General features: G+C 40.1%; 1 protein-coding gene across 2 annotated transcripts; it reads left to right on the top strand.

The window, feature by feature from the left end:
• The first annotated feature begins 1,484 nt into the window (after window positions 1–1,484).
• On the top strand, window positions 1,485–23,668 carry llgl2 (LLGL scribble cell polarity complex component 2). Of its 2 annotated transcripts, XM_062525909.1 has the most exons (26): window positions 1,485–1,870; window positions 4,573–4,708; window positions 4,803–4,900; window positions 6,028–6,109; window positions 6,213–6,328; window positions 6,815–6,973; window positions 7,110–7,272; window positions 7,670–7,802; window positions 8,006–8,060; window positions 9,494–9,648; window positions 9,874–10,085; window positions 10,210–10,277; window positions 12,178–12,331; window positions 12,415–12,519; window positions 14,583–14,875; window positions 15,183–15,330; window positions 15,647–15,797; window positions 16,630–16,746; window positions 17,166–17,332; window positions 17,540–17,804; window positions 18,636–18,792; window positions 18,937–18,962; window positions 19,909–19,956; window positions 20,843–20,885; window positions 20,981–21,036; window positions 22,580–23,668. In XM_062525909.1, exons 2-26 carry the CDS (start codon window positions 4,634–4,636, stop codon window positions 22,582–22,584), a joined length of 3,051 nt encoding a protein of 1,016 aa, XP_062381893.1. In that variant the 5' UTR covers window positions 1,485–1,870; window positions 4,573–4,633; the 3' UTR covers window positions 22,585–23,668. The 2 variants fall into 2 exon arrangements, with proteins under 2 accessions (XP_062381893.1, XP_062381894.1); XM_062525910.1 differs by lacking the exon at window positions 19,909–19,956.
• The last annotated feature ends 125 nt before the right edge of the window (window positions 23,669–23,793 follow it).

The following is a 23,793-nucleotide window of genomic DNA, read 5'->3' as shown; positions in this document are numbered from 1 at the left end:
CACAAACACACCCACACCCATACCCACACTCCACTACCCCCCCCCCCCCCCACCCCCACCCCCCCACACACACAAACACACGCACAAATGCAGAAAAGCAGATGTAGGGCCTACACACACATAGCCTACACACACAGCCCATTACCCCCACCACACACACTCACAAGCGAAAACTCACAGACAGACAGGCATGCACAGAAGCAAGTGCACACATGCAAACTCATTAAAATGCATAAAATTTGCAGTAGGGGATGGAGTAGGTGAAACAAATTGACAAGCGTGATTTATTTTTGCAGAGAGAATGCAGGACTGAGCAGCCATTTTCTACCGCTTTGCGATACATCTAGTTATTACTTATTAGCATCATCGTTGCGTTCATTGAAACTACAGACATCATTTTCAAACACGGTCAAAAACAAATATAATCTTCTTTCCACTTTTCTGACCTACTGTCAATCCATGGAACACCTCTCCAAGATGATTAACGTTAGTTCCGTTTTGGTGGGGCAATTCACACTCTGTGCGTAATGTCGGAAGTCTTGTACAAGTGCAGAACAGATCGGGCAGGCGGCATGGATAAGGTGCCGACAGGTGTAAGGGTTCAAAACTCTAATAACAGGAGTGGGACAGCACCTGTGACATATCATTAAATTGACAACACCAAAAATGTGCTGCGTTTCTAGCTGTTTTTTTTTGGCAGTTGTTTAAATTTTTTCAAGCTTCCAACCTCCCTTTGGCTAACCCTGTGTTACATATCACAATGCTAACTGCAAGGTCCCTTGAATAGAGTGCACACTTATGCAGACTTTGGGAAAGGGCTCAGAATCAGAAAGGGTGCGAGGAGCCCTCAAGCACTTCACAGTTTCACAGTGGGCCATGACACAGTGGACCATGTGAGCCGAGTGCTATTCCATCCAAAGCAGCATAGCTTTCAGGAAAAAAAATGTCTTGATTACTTACACCACAGTTTCTAACAACAGAATTGTTAACAAATGGTAGCATTTTATTCTTCTGTTGTCCTACAACTTGTCTTTTAACTTGAATATTACTTGAAATGCATCACTCCCACCAGGTTTGCTCATTCAAGCAAGATGCCAAGGGCAAGGCATTGAGGAGACTGGCATCATTTTCTTTTGTAAATGCACAACTGTTTGCCAAAGCCACAATACAATTAGACTATAAGGCTACACCAACATGAATGCAATAGCCTACAACTTCTGTACAGCCTACAATTTGAAAACAGACTAAAACTGCTCAAAAATGACACATGATTAGATTTTAAGGACAAATCCACAAATAATTTGAGGAAATTTCGGTTCGAATATTTGAATGGCTGATTAAATTAAATAAAGCTGTGTAATAAAATCCTTAGTGTTGGTTTATGGGGGGTTAACCCAGGGTAGCCTACTACGTTGATACCATCTCAGCCATTCTTATTTGGGGGAGGGTCTATCTTTGCCTGATCTTTGCCCCGACTGGCAGTGAGTATACCGGAAGAGATTTTGTAAAAAGAGGAGAGAACATTAGCTAACTAACATCCTCGAAATAACTGGTCTTCTTTGCATCGGAGTGTACAGAGGGGCTAATTTTTATTCAACGGGATATCAAGAAATGGTTGTTACCCTTAGCTGAAACGACAGTTAGTGATCGACAATCTTTTTGTAAATTAGCTAGCTATCTAGCTAGCTTGGTGGAGCTAAAGTTGCTCCACCAAGAAAGCTGCTTCCTCGTTTTGGACATCCTTGTAACGTTAACGTTAGGAATACCAACCAAGCTAAGTCAGCTAACTTAGCTACAATTCAAGGAACTAAAAGTTAGTCCAGGATCCGTTACCGCTTTGGCGACTCCTGGGAAAGCGAAAATCATCCAGGTAGGTTAATGTCATCTTTAAATCTTCCTGGCTGTCCCAACAGGTGCTGTGTCTACAGGTGTTGCTTTGATCCAACTCAGTCAGAGCTGCGCTAACTCATATGCTTCAACGGTAACATTACCAGGCTTATATCACTTGCAGATTAATGTTAGGTTACTAGAAATCAAATGTAGCTAATAAATGAATAAAAAGGAACAGTTTCATTGTTGGCTAATTGCTATTCAATAACATTTGCTCGATTGTAAGCTAATTATCGCTAGCTAACCAGCCGTACATCCAACTGGCTGAAGTTAGCTCGGTTGGTAAGTTAGCTTTACCGTTAAGAATAAGAAAAACAATTATATCAAAGGCATGCATACTTTAGCAGGTACACGTATTCTTTAAGTACATCGTCACATAATCTGTCAAGGTAATACCGGTATCGTGTAATCATAGCAAAGATGACTGTTGTTGGCATATGTTCACAACTTAGTAGAATGTTTGTTAATGTTAGCTAACGTTAAGTCAGGTGACGTTTGGTTGCTAGCTAACGCTAGCTAAGCAGATGTTTCGTTAGCTGACTGGTCTCGATGACTAACGTCAATATTTCCCCCAGCATTTAACTTTAACATTTACTTATGTTGCTCAGCATCAGGTTATCAGTGATTGTAGTTGCCCAGGTTAATTAGCGCAGTTTGTATTTGTTCTGGCAACAAACTCCTTTATGTGTAAACTTAAATCATCACATCGTGTGTACTTGCTAGCGCATCAGTAAGTTTTCTGGGTTGTGTTTCAGCCAACCTACTGATAGTTCAGCCGGTTATGGTAAAGTTAGTACAAGTATATTACTATCAATTAACGTGTGTGTTTATATAGTTTATACTGTGCTTTCTCTTAACTGTTGATGAAATGGTTGGTTGTCTATAGTTTGTATAATGGTGTAATGTTTGGCTGGCTATCGCCATTATGCTCCTATGTTCGTGTAGGCCTAACTTTAGAGGTGTGTCCCTTCAGGTGTGTAACGTTACTGAGTCAGATGGCAGTCTACCAGGAAGTAATGGGTGGTTGTGTTTATCTGTATAACCGGTTTGTCGAGTAAGAAAATGCTTGTTTGTATGAGAGTTTGAAATTCTAGAAGACCTTCAATAGCTTACCTCTGCTACTAGAAATGTTAGGCCTGTCATTGAAGACAACACACTTTTCACACTTTATTTCTCAAATCTGTCTTTTATTCTCTCACTTTATTTGGTGGTAATTTATTTGCACTGGTATTATGTAGATGCAATAGGGTAATTTCATGTCAACCAGAGGATCCCATTGGAACAGAACTGAAGCACAGATGAGTCGCTTTTTTGGTGCATCCCCAAAAAATAGAATATTGTGGAAAAGCCCATTGCCCTGCCTAGACAGAGATTAAAGGCTTAGGAAACCATTGTCCGTGTATGTCCTTAATTAGCTGATTAGTGCTGTTGTCAGGTCGACATTTCTGTAAATTCTTCGTTCTAATATGTTGAGATTTTGAGATTTCCATGTGCTTTGAACCAGAATAGTCCAGATTAAAACAAAAAAAAAGGCTTGAAATATTTCACTTTGTGTAATGAATCTAGATTATATGAAAGTTTCTCTTTTTTGAAAACTTGTCCATGATATTCAGATTGTTTGAGATGCACCTGTTGAGTTCCCTCCCTTGTTTGTGAGATTAGTTTACAGTGTTTACCCGATCCTCTCCTCAGACTCTTAATTCATCTTGCAGCTAAATTCGAATACTTTCAGGATGTAGCCTAAGACAGCACACATAATGCACACCATTTCACCATTATTACCATCTTGACCACGTTACATCATTTTACAGTCTGTAGAGCTAATCAAGCACAAACAGTTTAAAAAGTAGGCCAACACTTAATCCTGTTGATCATCAAGACCAGTTATTAACGCCTGTTCCTTGCCTATGTCTCAACTCAGCCTTTCACTGCCGTTTTTTTCTGCATCTGAGCTGCCCACATTGTGGCGCAGAACAAACATGCCGTCCATGATAAGGTTAATATCGTGAAATGATAAATTCTTATGGGGAGGAATTATATCAATATATTGTGGATAATGTGATGTGGGCATGACATGTGCCATATCATTAGAGTTGAAATGATGTATTGAAAATAATGCCGGTGGCAAAAAGACTGCATAGTGTTCTGTCACTGGTAAGCTTACGTACAGCATCTTCAAGCTCACAGGTAGAGATTTGAGTATGTGTTAACAGAGCATCCACTTTTGGAGGAATATTGTGGAAACACGGTAAATTGTAAGCCCACATCTAGGGCTACTGTATAACCCAGTTGTTTTAAACAGGATGGTCTAGAAACCATTATGAAAAATTTCTATAATTCATAATTTCGTGACCTCTCCCATATTTTTGCAGACCCCCTGTTTAAGAACCACTGTGCTAGCCTATGTAGTGCACCCCTCTATTTAAAGCAGATACATCTTGAAATGTTTATGTGAAGTGTTTGGTGCCCAACCCTACATATCACAGTCTTGAACGCAAATGAACTCGGAGCAGATTCCCATAGCACACTAGTCCAATACCAGATATTTTGCAGTCTATTGATTACTTTAACCTCAAGCTAAACAAATGGATTGAAATAGAGTCTCCTTCTAGGTCTATTTGTTTAACATAAAAAATGGCCTTAAACTAGATTATCTTTCTAATCTCTGTTTGTCTTTCCCAGGAAACTGACTGTGGTAAAATAGGAGTGGACATAGCGGGGCAATAGCACTCGCTCTGTGAGGATGAAGAGGTTTCGCCGGCACGGGCATGATTCTCAACGTGACAAGCTAAAGCAGGAACTGTATCAGTTCAACAAGGTATGCAAGTACAACGTAGACAACAGCAGGTGTTATTCCCCAGAATCCCCACCAACTCACTGTAGCTCATTTTTCTTCTCTTTCTGCTTTTCAGACTGTGGAGCATGGCTTCCCTCACCAGCCAAGTGCCCTTGGTTACAGCCCTGATTTAGATCTGCTTGCAATCGGCACTCGTTCTGGGGCCATCAAACTGTATCCTTTAACAGATTCAGCCTGTAGTGTCTTCTTAACCTTGTTTGAAAAAAATCATTTTTTTTTTCTTTTTCACGGAGGCTTTCTTGGTCATGGGGCAAAACAAATACACCAATTGTATTGACAATCAGGTTTGATATATATATTTAATTGTACATTACATGTTTTGACTGATTAGTTGTAGAATGCGTTCAGCACAATCATCTTCTTCAACTTTCATCACAAATGAAAATGAAAATGCATCAACATTTGGACGAGGATTTATCACAACTAGAATGTGACAGACTGACGCAAATGCAGAGTATGATGCCAACCATCCCTCTGATCATCACCCCCCCTCCATGTTATGTTAGCACTTTAAATGGAAGATTGAGATATAAGTTGCTGGAGTCTATTGTGAGCAGTCTTTGGCTGGTAGCCACTCCGTGTGAACCTCACTTAATTATTCATTTGGGTGCCAGATAAGCATGAGGGCTGATGGATATCTGCTAAAATAAGGCCTTTTGTTCCCCAGCCTAATTATAGGGTTGTAAATGGTCTTGTGAAATAGAAGCTGTTTATGGTAGTATCTTTTGTGATACAACATACACAAAATCAGTCATTGGATATCTTCTTTTTCTTTGATCCTTTAATTCTTATGTAACGAGTTCTATTACCTGCTGACATAAATATATGCATCATTTGTCAAACCAGATAGTCTTTAATTCCATGATGTTATAGACCTGAAATTCAAGTTACTTGATACCCATAGCAAATGGACAAAAATACAGTCATAGTCTGTCTTGTTTTGTTTCAGTCATGAAATTGAACCAATAGAGTAATGGCTCATACACTAGAGTGAATTTGCAACCTATGTACAGTATATGCTAGAATGGAAGTGGATTAAATGTGAACGAACTAATTGCTCTGAAGCAAAATAAAGTCCTAATTTCAGCTTTAACCTTTCTAGACCAGAGTAGCACAAAGGGAGATGCAAATATGTACTTGTATTTTCATGCAAATATGTACAGTACTTGTATTTTCATTCATTGCCTCTAGATGTGCATGGCAGTCTTGATATTCACCACACAGCCATTGGCTACTATGTTTCATGTATATGTTTGAGTTTTTCTTATCAAAGTCTTAAGATATGGATCCCCAGGTGTGGAATTTATGGGGCTGCATGATGAGAATGCCACAGTTACTCAGGTGCACTTCTTGCCCCACCAGGTACGTTTTCTAGCATCACTCTTGTCTTTCTTGGCTCTTTTCGGAGAGGGCGATAGTTTGAAAACTGAATTTGTATGTTTTTTATTTGTTGTTTTTTTTAAAGCTGGAATTAGTGACTCTGCTGGATGACAACAGTCTGCACATGTGGACTCTAAGAGCCCATCATGGTGTGTCTGAGCTGCTGGAAGTGGGCCGTTTCACTCTCACTGGACCACCTGGGTAAGATGCCTCTTTAAGACCGATTTATGGTCCAGACGCTCAAATGTGTTGCTCAACAAGAAGTTTTTAAGCTTGTATATTTTCTAATGTTATACCACAGTCACCACTAGCTCTGGTAGAATTTTTAGTTGGTATCCAAGCGCTGTTTCAGATTTTTTTTAAATGCTTTGAACACTGCCTTAAAGTTTTTTTTAGAAATTTGGCACGAATATTTACTTAGACACTGACTTCCCAAATCAGTTCATCTCAGAGTTCAAGGTCACTTTGACCACATGTATGTCTCTTTTTTGTGGGTGGCATATCTCAAGAATGCCCTGAAGCTTGTTTTTCAAATTTGGTATGAATGTTCATATGGACTAAATTCTTTCAAAACTATAGTTTATGTATTAGCATGCCTCGCCACACAAATGTTTGTCAACCAGAAATTTGCGGCTACAAGGATGCATACCACCCCAACACTGTAATTCTATTTTGTTTTTATGGCAGTGCTCCACCCAGCGTGACACGGGTAACTACAGTGCTGGCACATTCATCAGGTGAATGGCTTCTGCTGGGCACTGAGGGTGGCCATGTTTTTGTGGTGGAGGTGCCTGGTTTTCGGGAACTTGAGGAGAGGAACATCAGTGTGGAGGATGTCCAGGCCAGGTAGAACATCCCCTTTCTGTCTAATTCATACACACTCATTTGTATACAATCACTTTAAAAATAATGTTAGTCTTTGTGTTCAGTTACTTTCAGTTTGTTTGCACATTCCAGCAGTAATCTTGACTTATTCTGTTAGAATCCCAGAGGAATATGTTACCCGCCGAAACCTGGAGTGTGTGGAGGCCCTGCAGGAGAAACCCTTGAACCCGAGGCAGGTGCTGATTGGCTATGGTCGTGGTCTCATGGTGCTGTGGGACCTGGATAGACAGTGCGCCATTCAGCACTTCCTGGGCACTCAGGTACTAAACGCTGTGTAGTTAATGTGCTTTGCTCATCAATTTACTTATGACTATTTGGAAAACGTTCGATAAAAACAACAGTGTAAAAAAATAATCCAGTGAGTAAGATGATGATGGTGATGATATAATATGTATTTTAGTAGCACTATAATAGTATTGTATAAAATAAGTAAGGGATAATGGACGACACGCCGTTCGGTTTTACAAAGTTAATGCACGTTCTAGACGGTAAAACGGCCCGACACGAAGCGGAGGGACGTTCCTTCTAGAAACAATGGCTATGAATTTACTATGATGATGATGATACTGTAAAATATGTCCCACAGAATTGATCTAAATAGACAGGTTCTGTAAACACCAGTAGCATTAAGTAATAAAGTGGGGTTTTTTTCTGTAGCAATTGGAGAGTGTCTGGTGGATGGAAGATGGAGAGCAAATACTTAGTTCTCATAGTGATGGCAGCTATTGTTGCTGGCTAACAACGGAAGGTGATGTGCAGTCACAGCCTGAAAAGCAGGATACTCCTTACGGTAAGTTGACGTCCTGATCATCTGTAGCATGTCTGCCACATTGTCATGTTGGAATGTTTAGCCTTGTTGTCACAATTGCTATTAGCTAAACGTTATGCTGTAAATGTAGTCGACTACAGTAGCATGTTATATTTAGTCAAAACAAAAGTTGTCCACCAAATTGTTTCTTAAAAGTAATTACTGCTTTCCTCATTCACACACAGGTTCCTTCCCCTGTAAAGCCATTTCCAAAGTTCTTCAGTTTCCCACAAAACAAGGGTATGTTTATTTGGGCTCTAACTAATGTGAGAGATGTATGTTTTCTCTTTGTGTCATTAACCCAGAGTTTTTCACATGACCTTCTCCAGTTAATATTTAACAACATGTCTGCCTAAGGAAACACAGTTTGCTGTACTTTTGCTGTACAGGACTCCAGACTGACACTCCACAGAAGTTATTTTCCTACTACAAGCATTAGCATTAGCCTAATTTATTGGCATGATGTGTGTGTTTTCTTATGTGCTTATGCTTATATGTGTTGTACAGTAGAAAGTGTTTGCAAACAAAAAAAAGCAGTTCTCAAGCAACATTCTTACATACATACTTAGATACAGATCCATATACACATTCTTAGATACAGGCATACATATGCACAACATGGGATAGTCCATGCTGACTATGCTTTTAAGAATTAAGAACAATGCAGTCAGACTTTTCCCCCACTCAGCATGCAATTTATGTACCTTTTTATCTGATATTATTCATCAGGTCAGTGATGGTCTTATGATTTATCATTTAAAGGAACTGTATGTAGGATTTTGGCCAGAACAGGTGCTGCAATCACTTTCAAATTATAGTAGAGCAGTGTATCCCCTCCCTCTCCCCCCTGACTCGAGATTGCCATGTTAGGCTGGGCACTGAGCTGTCACAAGGAGCTACCAACGGCAACTGCTAATATTGTTTTCCTCAGCGTCTCACTCTCAGAATAATGACAGAGAAACAGGCTCTGATAATGCTCACTCGCCATTTTTATTTCCCAAACGATACCTTTTCAATTCGATGACCCACCTCCTCCATATGCGCTAACGTAACGTTACTTTGCACGAACATGCATAACTCTGTCCAACTGTCATGAATATTTGAAATGTCCATTACTGTTGTCGGTGATATTATAAGTATTGGAAATGAGCATGATTTCTTAATGTCTAGTGACATATCAGGGCCATTTTATGAATAATTGAAATGCATTTCTTACATACAGTTCCTTGAAAATAAGTGAAATACAGACTGGAAAAGCATCCATTCCTGCATTTAGTGGTCTATCCATTTTCTGTGTTTATGCTCAACTATTGTATGGGATAACATGAGGGGTGAAGGCACAAGACAATGTAGCTTGTGTACTGACAGTAAGGTGTTTACATTTCTGTAAAGGAAAATATGTCTGTAGGCGTCATGTAATGTTCCTTTGTGAAAATGCATCTTCTTATAATGGGATGGGGGAACCATGCACCTCATTCCCTCAGATTAGGTATTGCAAGAACAGAAGTACGCCATTTGAGATGCAGTGTGAGGGCCTTTGTGCTATCCATTTTTGCATACCCAAGATGTCCAAAATTGACCAACTGTTTTGGTCACTTGAGCTATGAATTGCTTTGGTTTAATCCAAACCAGTTTGCTTAATCTTAATCTTGATGCTCTTGGTTACTACGCAGGCCTCCGTTTCTGATCTTCAGCGGGGGTATGCCCCGTGCCAGCTATGGGGACAGGCACTGTATCTCGGTCATCCACAGCAAGACTCACATTGCACTTGACTTCACATCCCGCATTATTGACTTCTTTGTTATCAGAGAAGGAGACCAGCATACAGGTAAATGCATATTAACACTCCAGCAAAAAGATTAATCAAAATAGTAATGTAAATAGATATGACCTAAAGTATTTATTTGTCTAACTATCTATCTATCTATCATCTTTCTATCATCTCTCTCTCTCTCTCTCTCTCTCTCTCTCTCTCTCTCTCTCTCTCTCTCTCTCTCTCTCTCTCTCTTATCTATCTGTTTGTCTGTTTGTCTGCCTGCCTGCATCATTGTAGGAGACCCCAGTGCTCTTGTGGTGTTGGTGGAGGAAGAGCTGGTGGTGGTGGATCTCCAGTCTGATGGATGGCCTGTTATTCAAACACCCTACCTGGTTCCACTGCATTGCTCAGCTATCACCTGCTCACATCATGTCTCCAGCATTCCCCTGAAGCTGTGGGAACGCATACTAGCTGCTGGGGATTTACAAAACACACACTACTCAAGCAAGGTTGGTGGATTTTTTTTGTGTAAAACATGGAAACAGTAAAATTTTATATATAATGAAATTGTGTGCATTCACCTATGTTATGTTTATCTCTGTTCCTCTTATTTGTCTTACTCAACATGCATAGCCCTGGCCGATTACTGGTGGACAGAATCTGGCCCCTGAACCACCACAGAGGGACCTCCTCCTTACAGGGTGTGTATATGTGTGAATGCCGCCGGAACTTGTAATAGGATTCCACTTCCTATTTTGGCTAGAGCATTTACAAGTGACACATTTGTTCAATAGTCATAAGCCACAGCTTATTCAGACTTGTTCAGTTGGATTTGAAGTACAACTGATCATTTTGTAAAGGGAACATGGGATTATGCATGGATAACCGTGTTTCCATTGTAATTGGTGGCTATGCATACCTGTGGTGTAGCACGCTAATTTCTGTTTTCATTACAACTTTGACTGCGCCACACTGCGCTGAGCCACACTCAGTAGGCGCCAGGCGATATTCGAGCTCACAGGTGATCAAGGCTGGGGCTTGAATTGGCAGAAAGTTGCTTGGCCGGCGGCTGATAGCCCCTCTGTGTTGTCCTAAATCCCGCCCACGATACCGCCTCAGTGTTGAGGTCATACCCAGATCAAGGGAGAGTCTAGTTTCAGTAGTTCCTGTTGCTGTATTTTGCTCAGTGGAATATTAACGATTAACCTAACATGTGAAAAAGCACCCTTCCCAAGGTAGACTCCTATTTCCTCTGCAGTGTGGTGTTTCTGAAGTTAATTCAGCAATACATTTCGCAGGCCTGAAGACCTGAATCTAAGATAAAATTTGGCAGTTCAGTATATTGTTACAGTAGAGCACCATGTCTAGCATGCTTTCATGGTTCATATTCAGTAGTAGAATGCGTAAGTCTGGCACACTTATATTGTTTTTATGTATATCATTTTTGTTTATCTTTTGTATGTTCTGGGCATGTTTATGAACTCTTTGGGCTTCAAATGTTGGTTCTTTGCTAACTGTGGTTTAATTGATGGGCATACTGACACTGGTTCTCCCCCTGTTGGAGAGTGCTGGGTACCAGCGGGGTCAAAGGGGATGATCGAGTTTATTTAAGCACACCTACTTGGGGTCAAAGGTGGAATCGCCACATCTCACCCTGAAGAAGGGTGTCAACCCGAAACGTTTGTGAGGCGATTAAAAAGCAAAAGAAACTGCTGAGTGCATTTATTTTCAAGAAAGTGTAAGCACCCAGTTGAAGCACTAAGGTGTTGAGTGCGCCTCTGCTTATTCATATTCAGTAGTAAACACCACTGGCTCAAAAGGGAGTTTTGGCTATCTAAAAATAGCATTAAATATGAATCACTCTGAATATTAGTAATTAAACATCCTCTCACTCCCTTTCACTCCCTGTCTATCTTCACTGTCCTATCCTAATAATGGCATAAAAATATGCGACCAGTAAAGCTATTTTCACAAAGACTTGTAGTGTGCGGATTCTTCCCTTAGATACAAATATGCTTAAAAATCTACGGATAATCATGCCAATTGAAATTGTGTAGCCCTTGCGGCCATTAATCACAAAGTGATCATGGGGAAGCAATTTGCCTACACACACATTCATTGGTGTTGGTTAGTGTGGTTTCCCTTCACTGTGAAGTGCTTTGAGTGTCTAGAAAAGCGCTATATAAAAATGTAACATGTTCATTGTTCAATTCGGCTTGTCAATTCGGCTTTGGCCTGATAGTAGGGAAACGGCTAGCCCTTACTCGCACGTCTTTGGGGCAATAGGGCTATTGAATTGCAAACATCAGACCATGGCAGGTCAATGAGCCAACTAGGCACACGTCAGCTCGGTGAGGCCACAAGTTCTCATGGAAACATGACAAAAGAAACTTTGATGCGTTCCTTACAATAACAATTCTATTCTCTGTATTTTTTTTCTTTTTATGTTATTGTTGAGGGTTGTATTTCAAGAGCAAAGATTAACTGGAGTGAAATTCCTTGTTTGTTTTTGCAAACCTTGCCAATAAAGCTGATGCTGATTCTGATTCTGATTGTACCTTCAAAGATCATTTTGTCTTATTCTCTGCTGTACGTCAACAGACATGAAGATGGTACTGTGCGATTCTGGGACGCCTCTGGGGTCTGCCTGTATCCCATGTATAAGCTCAGCACAGCAGGCGTTTTCCACACAGATGCAGACCCCAATGACAACCTGAATCAGGGGGCAGAGGGAGAGTGGCCACCATTCCGCAAGGTAGCCCTGGAACTCACTTTGTGTGTGTTGTACTGATGTGTTGTACCTCTTTTGCAAAACTAAAGTGGCTCTTGGTGTTGTAGGTTGGATGCTTTGATCCGTATAGTGACGACCCTCGACTTGGCATACAGAAGATCCATCTTTGTAAATACAGTGGTTACCTGACGGTAGCAGGTACTGCAGGACAGGTGAGTCATGTCAGAAATGTCATTACATTGTCAAATTCAGTCTTGTTTTTCAGCTGATGTTTTGCATGTGATCAATCAAAACTAAGAGGGTAACTTGGTCAGGCTTCATACTCTATATGTCCTTTTGCTGTATCCATGTCCATTTCACCTCTTGCAGCTTTTTAAAAATGGGACTACATGAGATGAAGTGTCACCTTTCGGCTATATTTTCCATCTTTACCAAGTCGCCTGTGGTGGAGGTGGAGGTGTTTGGTCGCTTCTAACTTTATCTCTGTTTGGATCCTAATGAATGAACTGGGCTAGCTAAGTGCTAACAAAGTTGTGCTGCGCACCAGAGCCAGTGAGTGCACGCATTGAAACGTGAGAGGTATGCATCAACTCATCTAAGTTAAGGGAATAACATAGTTTAATATGAAAAAACTGAAGTATTCCTTTAAGTACACTTTTTTTACAATAATAACAATACTTGAAACAGTTCATTTTAAATTGCAATATTTTGTAATATAGACTATATGAAATACTACTAATAATAGACTAAATGATTTTTAGCAGAGTAATAACAATAGCAAATCATTATAATAGCAATAGCCAGAAACCTACACAAACCGAAACTGTAAGGAGAATGAATTAGATAGAGGAGTCTTTGAACAGTTTCAAAATCCCAAAACTATGTCTACAATGAAGAGCTTCATGTTAATCATTTCACCAACGAGGAATCACAGTCCAAAAGAGTGTCGACGGTGACGTTGTAGGGTTAGGCAGACATCACAAATGCTCATTAGAGGACCACAGTGACAAGAATGGAAAGGGCAGGAAATGTTAATGTTTTATTGATTACGAAAATCCTTCCCTTTTAAGGCTAAAATAGTTTGTAGTTTCGGTAGTGAACTACACACAAGTTACTAAGCAGATTTCAATGTAGTTGAACTATTTATCGTATCCTTTGAATACACTTCAGGTAGTGAAATTTGTCTTACTCTGACACTGGATAATTAATTAATTTCAACTAATCTATTGAAATTAACAACACCCCTAGACGTGCTTTGCTGAAACTTCCAGGCTCACAAATTGTACGGTTATTTTGTGGAAGTGTTAGTTCTTTGTTCAGAGGCTTGTTTGTTTAATCTGCCAACCCTCAAATAGTAACAGAGGAAACCACACATCGCTTGTCAAAAATGGAGTAAATCAGTGTATGAACGCATAATCATACTGATTAAATAAACCAAAAGATCGAACTCTCATGTTGACATAGATGTTCTATTTGTATGTGGATGGACCTAACCCAATATTCCACAGGGCACATTAAATGAGCGCTAAGCAGTCATTCATTGGCCTTTGTAAGTGATGAAAGAGTTTACTGTTCTCCTTTTATGCTGTGGAACTGTGTACCACTCTTAGGGGAAGTTATGGACACCTGGCTGACAGTCTATCTTTGTTCATAATATCGTCTTATATTTCTGCCTACCCTCAGACAATGATGGCTAACTATTTCCATTATATTAATCTGTGTAAGAGTTATGTTAATCTGTTTTCTTTTCAAACGTCAACAAAACATGGAACACAGAACTATGCACACGAAAATTTTATCTGCTTTTTTACTATTACATTTGTAGACATTTTGTTTGTACAATTATTGACCCATATTTTGTCTGCAATTTGTTCATTGTATATTTCCTGATTTTGTATCATTTTAATATCATTTACATTTATTTCCTGTTTTCATAATATTTTGTGAAAGCATATCGTATCCTAATTGTTATCCTCATTAATTTGTCTTGCACTGCATTTTTCCGACCTGGCTACTTGATGTTTTGTCCGTCTTTACAGTGTGATATTGTAAATCTCATTCTTCAGATCATATGTACAGAAAAAGGAAAAGAAGAAGAAAAATCAATGAATGAAAATGTTTTCCATACTAATGTCTTCCATTAGGGTTTTGTGAATAGCCTGGCAGATAGTTTTACCCCAACAAAAACCTCAATTGACCAGTAAAGTCCACAAAGAGAGCTATTCTCATATATTATGTTTGATCACATTTTCTGATCTTTTCTGGTCTCAACCAGATCCTGGTGCTCGAGCTGAATGATGAGATGGCAGAGCAGGTGGTTCCAGCCACAGTTGTGGACTTGCTCCAGGGCCAGGATGGCTTCCGCTGGAAAGGCCATGCCCGTTTGGATGTGAGAGAGGAGCCTGTCTCTTTCCCTCCTGGATTCCAGCCCTTTGCCTTGGTGCAGTGTCAGCCTCCAGCTGTAGTCACAGCCATTGCCCTTCACTCGGAGTGGAAACTGGTGGCCTTTGGGACCAGCCATGGGTTTGGTGTATATGACTATCAGCAGAAGAGCAGTGTTCTAGCCAGGTGATTTACAGGTCCCTCGGTCATTGGAGAGTTCTGTTTTGCCAATACATATGTGAAGCCAAATGTACATTGGTAATCAAATCAACAAATAAAGTTATTCAGAAGAAATATTGCTAAATGAAAACTGATTGTTGAATTGTTAAAAAACATATTGTCGATTTGTGAACACAAACAATTCTACATTCACTGTATTTGTGATTTGTATTACCGTTATGTGAATGTCTCTTCAGTTCTGATTTTACAATTGGTTGCTCAAGCTCTTTGTAATCGAGGTGTGTTTGTGTGTGTGCTGCTTATTGTGTGACAGGTGCACCCTTAACCCCAGTGATCAGCTGGCTATGGAGGGCCCATTGTCTCGTGTGAAATCCATCAAGAAATCTTTGCGTCAATCATTCCGTCGGATCCGCCGCAGCCGTGTGTCAATGCGCAAACATCAGACAACCAATGCAGCTAAGGTGAGGTGGCACTATACAAACCACTTCCGTTTTATGGCTCATTGCTTCAGGAATGCCTACACAGTTGAGCCATAACATCTGATAAGACTGCCTTAGGCTTGTCTAGCACGGCAACTTCTGTTTTTGTATCCTGAGGTGGTTTACCAGAAGTAGGTCATGAAAATGTTCTCTAATCACATTGCTAAAATGATATGTCATATGATTGTGATTTCAGTCATTCATTCATATACAGTAGTACATTTTAATGCTAAATTATTACTGTATATGTAATATTGTGTATGTGTATGTGTGTCTGTGTATTTATTGCCCTGAGTAGCTGCAGGAGATCAATGCAAAGCTGGAGGCAGAAGCTCTACAGGAAATGGAGTTGGCACCAGTTCAGCGAAGGATTGAAGCTCGTTCCTCCGATGACTCCTTCACTGGTCTTGTTAGAACACTCTATTTCGCAGACTCGTTCATTACTGACAGTGAGTGGTTGCAAGAACTGCACATATTTTTATCACCCGACCCAACCCCAGAGCCCCACCCCACCTCCCCAACACACTATTTATAATACCTCATGTGAAATGTAAACACATGATTTGACAGTTGAATTTGACTGTTAACTTTATGGCTCTGTTTGAAGCGGAAGGAAGTGACTCGCAGCCTCCCTCCCTAAATAGTCAGCTGTCTCACCAGACTAGAATGCATCTTTTAAGAATGAGTGTAGCACTCTAGAATATTTGGTCAACACTACGGTATGACGTTATCAAAAAAGGTTAACTAAAGTTACTTACGGAAACTAGCAGGCTAACGGTAGAAAGCTGTTTAGCAGGTGGCAAATATATCAGACTAGACGCTATAAATGGTTGTAGCAATGGTATGATGAGAGAGTATTTATTTCTTGCTAGAAATTGACAAATCTAAGCAAAACAATGTCAAACATCACATTTCAAAAGATTCAGCAGCCATTATCAGTGTCATGTGCCATCTTTATTTACTTTTCACAGCTGTTTCAGATGTTTTCACAAAGGGTTAAGGGTAGTTGAGAGCATGAAGGATATATCGATGCTGCCTTCAAAAATGACTGTTTGGCTAACTCTAAGATATCTTAGAGGGCAGCAAAATTATTATTATTATTATTATTTTTATGTCAAACTGCACTGCTCCCATTGCTCCCCAGTCCCACCGTTTCAAACAGAGCCTATATTTGACTTTGCTTTATTTGAATATTGAAGAAACCTTGTGTAACTTTTTAGTTTTAAGTTTTATTTAAAGCAAGATAGAATGTGTAGTCATACAGATTATAATTCCTCTCAGGTACCCATAACACACCATCTCTGTGGGCTGGAACAAATGGTGGTGCTGTATTTGCCTACATGCTACGCCTACCGCCAGTGGAACATAGGATGGAGGAGCCAGTAACTGCCCAGCAAGGTTAGACTGACGTCCCATCTGACTTAATGAATATCATGAAGGTTTCTCCAGTTAAAAACGCCTGAACTGTATAAACTTTGTCATTATGTCAATATTATAGGTTATACATGTAGGTATATTACAGGTAATATTCATAAAGTAACGTTATCTATAGAAAGTAGTGGTACTTGATGCCCAAGATGAATTTCCCTCCTGGTGCAATAAAGTTACCGTTACAATGTGTCAGTGTATCAGGACCTTTCAAACTTCCTTTTCAACAAAGACCTCATGAGTACTGATGGAGTGGGAGTGAAGAGTGAGTTTGTTTTGTTGTTGACAGTCAGGTAGATGACGCTATAGCACTTTGAATACACTGTGAAGATGGACCTTAGTGATTTGTCAAGACTTAGCGATGGCGTCTGATTTCTCTCACCCTCTAGCTAAAGAGATCCAGCTGATGCATCGTGCTCCTGTCGTGGGTCTAGCAGTCCTGGATGGAAGAGGAGTACCCCTCCCTGAACCCCTGGAAGTAGCCCATGATCTAGCCCGCAGTCCAGACATGCTGGCCTCTCACCACCTCTTGGTTATATCTGAAGAGCAATTCAAGGTCAGCAATCAGACTATTAGGCTTTGCTTGAGGTACATAAGTATGAAGAAGAGTTATTTAACCTTGTTTTAACGTTGTCTAGGCTATTTGTAGTGAAGGAAAACGCACACATTAAATTTTAACATAACTGTCCTCAGTATAGAAATAACTGAGTGTCTTTCTCTATTGTCTAATTGTCCTGTGTGGTGTTGTTGTGTTCATTTCTAGCTGTTCACGTTGCCTAAAGTGAGCACAAAGACCAAGCTGAAGTTGACAGCAATTGATGGCTCGCGAGTACGTCGTGTGGGCGTGGCTCTGTTTGGCAGCAGTAGGGTGGAGGACTACGGGGAGAACAGCCTCGTGGTGTTGAGCAATCAAGGTGAACTGCATGTGATCTCTCTTCCTGCCATCAAGATGCAGGTGCACCACCCCTGCATACGTCGGGAGGATGTCAGTGGCATTGCTTCCTGCGTTTTCACCAAGCATGGCCAGGGTAAGCAGTTGCACTCTCCCTTACCTTTAAGCTTTCAGTATTATTCAATATTCACCCCCATTGACATCCATGAACCAAAAAAATCTGTTGATTTATGCAGTTCTCAGTTTTAAAGTTTGCTCATGTTACTGTGTAACTATTAGCAGACAGTTCAGCTTTTAACTGGCCACGAATGAAATTCTTCATTATAAATTGTGTTATTTTACTAGTTATGTTATAAAAAAAAAAACATGTTAATGGGTAGCTATTTAGTTAAGCTTGAAGGTTTACATACATCTTAGCTAAATGCGTTCACAGTTTTTTGTTTTTTTTCCCCCTGATAATCCATTCCAATCCTCTGTTAGTTCTGATAGTCCAAGTACTTTACTATTATTCTGGAATTGAACATCAGAATAGATACAAAAGGAATCATGTCCAATAGATGTAATCACGTTCTCAGAGGGTCAAAAGTCTACACAGGCTACCCTTATCCCCAGTGGTCAGCTGGCTATGGAGGGTCAAGCTAATATTTAGTGCCACTGACTTTAAATTGTGTAACTTGGATCAAACACTGGGGGCAGCCTTCCACAAGATTCAGATTAGCACTGTGACGGAGACCTTAATCTGAAGGAATGTTCTCTAGTCAGATGAAACAAACCTAGAATTGTTTGGCCATTATGAAAAATGTTCTGTATGGAGGAAGAAGGTTATGACGTGTGTGAACATAAGAACACCATCTCAACCATAAAGCATAGGGCTGACCAGAGGGACTGTTGTCCATCCGAACATCCTCTGCTTTGGTCTGCCAACCTGTCATTAAAACATATATTTTCCCTGTTTCTCCTCCCATAGGATTTTATTTGATTTCTCCTTCGGAGTTTGAGCGGTTTTCTCTGTCTGCCCGTTGGGTGGTGGAGCCGCGGAGTTTAGTGGCGTTGCCAGATATTCCCACCTCCACTGTTGATCCCAGCAGGACCAGTCTTGGAGATGGGCAAGGTTATGATGGCAGGTCTGTACACCTAGACCAGGTGCATTTTACTTTGTATGTGTGTGTGTGTGTGTGTGTGTGTGTGTGTGTGTCAGTGTGTCAGACAAACTTTACTACTTCAGTGTCTTGCAAAGACTTCATCTTTGTTTTTAATTGCCTTTGCAGGGGAGTCAGAAAAGACAGTGATGATGGTGAGATGAATGTTCCTTGTTTTGATCTTCACTCTCATGGCATTCAATTATTAGAACTTGCATGGCTACGTGCTTCACATGCTTTGCTTATGGAAAAAGCATCAACTGATATTCATTATTAGGGCTGATACTAATACCTTTTTTTTGCTTATTTTTTATCTATTTATAATTTGGTCACAATAATGACAACACTAACTGAAGTTGCTTAATGAGTCAGACGGGCAGCCATATTCAATTTCAGTTTCAAATAGCCATCTGGTTTTGCTTTAAACAGAACACCAACACAATGTCTAAGGCTAAAACGTGTTGTTCCGTGTCTTTGTTTCTAATCTTAGGTGTCCTTGCCACCAAAGCTCTGAAACCATAGGCATTTAGTACCAATAATGGAAAATTTCAATACCTACCCAATAAGGAATACATCTCTTTACCCTCCATGAACCAATCAGCACTCACGATGCTTGTACCAAGATATAATAATGATGCTGATTGGTTGTCTAAGATATTCCATGAACACATCATAGCCACATTTGTATAAGCCTGTACAGTGTGCATTGCATAGTAGGTGTTAAATGTCTGTGAGCAGAGACAGAGGTATTCTTGACTTATTATGGAATGTTTTTTGGCGCATTCCAAATGAAAAGGCACACTGCCATTTCTTTGAGGGACCACCCCCTTCCCAAATTTTTCCCAGACCCTCTGTCAAAGAATGAATCAGTCTACCATTGTTCAGCTTAGATTAGCTAGACTTAAAAACTGACTAGTGTTTAGCAGGTGCTTTTATCCACAGCGCCACAACTCGCAACAGCGCACGCCCGCAGTTGTGTAGTGATCAGTTGATCTTGTTTTCTGCATGCTTTCTTAAATGCTTCTGCTCATCCAATTGATATATGTGTATGTGTGTGTGTGTGTGTGTGTGTGTTTGTGTATGTGTACATATGTGTTTCAGAGAATTCTGCTAGACATGTAATGGAGCATGCTTTGCTGAATGATGAGAGTGAGTACACTAGTAACCAGTAACCAGTAACCAGTTGAAGCAGGCTCTCACTAGAGGAGATGGCGCCAATTCTCCTTTTCTGTGTTGCTTGCCATGTATGCTTATTCTTGTCTGTGAATCTGCATTTTGTCTGGTCCGCGTCTAGTCTGCATGGATGGTCATTTTAACGATCATATCTATTTCAATATGGAACTGTATTTGTACAGTACATTTCTTTTGGGGTGCTTGCTGCATAGTGTTTATCAACAGAAAGGGCTGTGTATGATCTATTTGCTCATGTTAATTCCTGTACGCTCTGGCCAAAAATTGTGAACCACCTTTAGCTTTGATTACAGGTCCAATTTGCAGTGGTATTATGTTGGCAACCATATGCAATATCACACATTTATTTTTGGATGTACTTGGATTTGCATTTATTTTTCCTCAAGAAATGTTCTATCTTCTATAGATAACAGGAAAGTGTCACCAACACATCCAAAGACTTGCATTGAGTTAAAGGTCAGGAGTCAGGACTGTGTTGTGTCCAATTCATGAGTTCTTACTACATTGTGTGTGCTGAAACGCACCCATTTGCATAGTGTCCGCTTAATAAATCTCAGGAGGGGCAGGATGGAAGGATGGGGAATCATTGTGACAGATCAAACCAGATGAGAAGAATTGGCCACCACAGTGTCCTACTTGAGACCATAGAAGTTCTATGATAGAACTCTATGATAATGCAACTCTAGACAAGCGAATGTGTGATTGCATACGGTTGCTGAAACAATGTCGTGGAGAATGCATGAATGTGCGCCATAACCGTTGGTGACAGTTTTTTGGCTATACAGTGCCAATGCTATTTTTCTATGGTGAGCATTTTGTTAATGTTATTTTCTTCGTTTCACAGAAGTTCTACAAGAGATCCAAAAGTCTTTAGAAGGAGATCAGACGTGAGTCTTCACTCTGGATATACTTAATTACCACGTTATGTGCAAAACTTTAAGGTATAATGTGTGCGCTTTTCTTTTTGTTTTTTTTCCTCAAGGGAACACACAGAGAACAATATGAAGCCTTCCGGCACCAAGGTGCTGAGTAATAGCGGTAAGGGATTTCCAGCAGTGGTTTTAACAAATGATGCGAGGTTTGCAAGTGATGCTGTTTTTAATCCTTTTTAATAATCAAATAATCCTTAACTTTTTTGAACACCAATAAATTCAAGTGAGGTGTTGTTTTGAAGTGCCTCTTTAAACTAATGGTCATTATATGGACCTATCAGTCCACCTATCAGTGGATGGAAAGATTGTTAATGTGGTTGCAAGGAAGTTGATCTGTTTGAAGGCCAGAATCCAGAATCAGAGGTTTTTCTTGATGTTTGGAACATCATTAGTATCACCAAGTTTTTCAGGCGGCATAGCATCGCGCAGCAGTAAATCGGCGGTGCATTAGAAGGTTGAATAGTTGAATTGATGGACTATCTCAGACATAACACCTTTCCTGTACATGTGCAGCCTATTTGCTGTAATGTAGCATGTTATATTGACACATTTCATGGCTTAGAATAGCCATAGGCGATGATCACTTTCTCTTTGGCAAACGCAACATTCATGAATTAGGCCTAGGCATATATATTTTAAATTATTTTCAAAGGGCAAATTTCAGTTTTGTACGGTTAACAAGGTTATTAACAATTAACAATGAACAATTAACAAGGTTCAGCTGGATGTCACTGTGGCTCGAGATCACTAATGACCTCTTTTGGACGTATAATGCACCTTCATGTCGTAAATTCTAGGGGCGAGGCCATTAAAACCAGCATAATATAGGGGCGTGATATTTAAATCACGCTTGTTTCCAGCCGCCACATTTATCAACACACGTTTATTCTTACGCTGGAATTGGAGTGATATGAAAGTTTGATGAATTCTGCGCTCAGATATACGCTGGTCTCTACGCTCTGTTGATAAATGAGGGCCATTGACCTTCACAAGTACTAGGTAAAGGTAGGCTATTTAAATGGAAGAGAAGTAGACTCGTTTTCTGTTTGTTCATTTGCATTTAGATAATGAATGGAGCATGGTCACATTGGCATGATATCAGTTATTATATTGGAGAATTGCTCGTGCTAATAAGTCATTCAGTGAGGGGGAATTTGTGATGTGTCTCAGATATTTTTGTTGCTTGATATTGTAGAAAATTATCATTTAGCATCTGCCAGTTGTCTCACTTTGAATGGAAAAGGGAAGAGCTATTTAAACTGTAACCCTATGACTCATTAGGCGTAGGCCTAGAAGTCACTGTTGCTGTTTTAGGCCTGATGTAGGCATCTTTTTTGTTGTGCGGTCCTTCTGAGAGGGTTTTTTTGGCTCTTGATGGACTGGTTAGCCACCCCTGTCCTAACACATGGTGATTATGGAGAGGGGTCAGTCAAACATTGACGAAGGAAGGTGACCACTTCACACAAGGTTATCTTTGGTGTTGGTGTTACAGTTAGAGATTAGTCTGCTGTAGGGAGTCCCCAAGCACAGGACATTTGACTCTGATTATATCCAAAAATTGCTTATATTTGTCCTTGTTTTCTCTGCCTTTACACCTCCTCCTTTAGTTTTGTCAAGCTATTTCTCAATGTGATCTCTTTTGTCCACAGATTGACTGTACAGAGTGCCTACAACTTGGAGTTGACCCATACTCCAGCCTTGCTAGTACGGCCTAAACACTACTGCTTCCACAACTACTGAACTCCTTTAGCCAAAACCCCTCCGTCTGGAGTCTGATGCATGAAGCCACACCACTGCGAGGGGCGCAGAAGACAAGTGACCGCACCACCTGTGCCTGCCATGACCTACCACTGTTTCTTCACTGATTCCATTGCCTGCTTAAACCCACCACTCATTCCCCAGTCTTTCCTTACCATACCTGGGGGCGTTACCTTTGCACAATCTGAAAGCAGGCAAGCCTCAACAGTTAAAGGAACACATGGATTGTCTTGTGAGGGGGTGCCCAAGGAGTGTTTTAATGTAATTATTTTCATACTGTTTTTTTTTTTTTTTTTTTTTACCTATGTGATTTGTTTTTAAAATATATATATATATACACACACAATTCCTTGCATCTGCATGGGCGCCTAACCAACGACACAAGGGAAAAACAAATTACGCTCACTGCTAACATCACAGTACTGTGTATGATTACGCAAAGAAGGCTTCCTGTATGCTGGTCAGAAGTGTCTGTGGAAGCACATGTGATGGTTTTGACTGCAGTACTCACAAGGCATTAGCGTTGCTACCTCTTTCCCTCTCCGTCCAGGTAGAGAATAGTACAGTGAATATTTTAATATCAGATAGGTACTTTCTTTTACTGTGTAGCACCTAATATGCTGTAATTATTAGGGTGAAAACTTTTTAAAGGGGGCTTGGGTCTTATTTTATTATTGTATTTTTATTGCAACATTGAATAATGTAATTTAGGAATGTGATTTTAAAAAGTTGTCTGAATGTTTTAATATATGTGTAAACGCAAATTTGTACCAATTTAATGTTATTGGGGCTGCTGTTATTTGTAATCTGACAAGGAGATATTTTGGTACTCTTTCCTAAAATGTTCAATGTGTTAGCTTTTTGTTGGCGGGGGAGTAGAATATATTTTTGTAGTGACATAATCAAGTATGAGAACTCTATCATTTGTAATTTCACACTACATTATGCTCTTCTGAGTAAACTTTTTCACAATCAGATAATCACCTTGTCTGAATATTTCCATCTGTCTTGTTACCCTGTCTAGATCACATCTAACGTTGAGAACATCGTTTTAAAGGTGGCTTAAAAGGGATTATTACACATTGATAATTGCCTGGCTGAAAAA

Source organism: Sardina pilchardus, chromosome 22, assembly GCF_963854185.1.
Source record: "Sardina pilchardus chromosome 22, fSarPil1.1, whole genome shotgun sequence".
NCBI lineage: Eukaryota > Metazoa > Chordata > Actinopteri > Clupeiformes > Clupeidae > Sardina > Sardina pilchardus.
The sequence above is the reverse complement of the archived record's forward strand: the minus strand, read 5'-3'. Positions and strand labels throughout refer to the sequence as shown.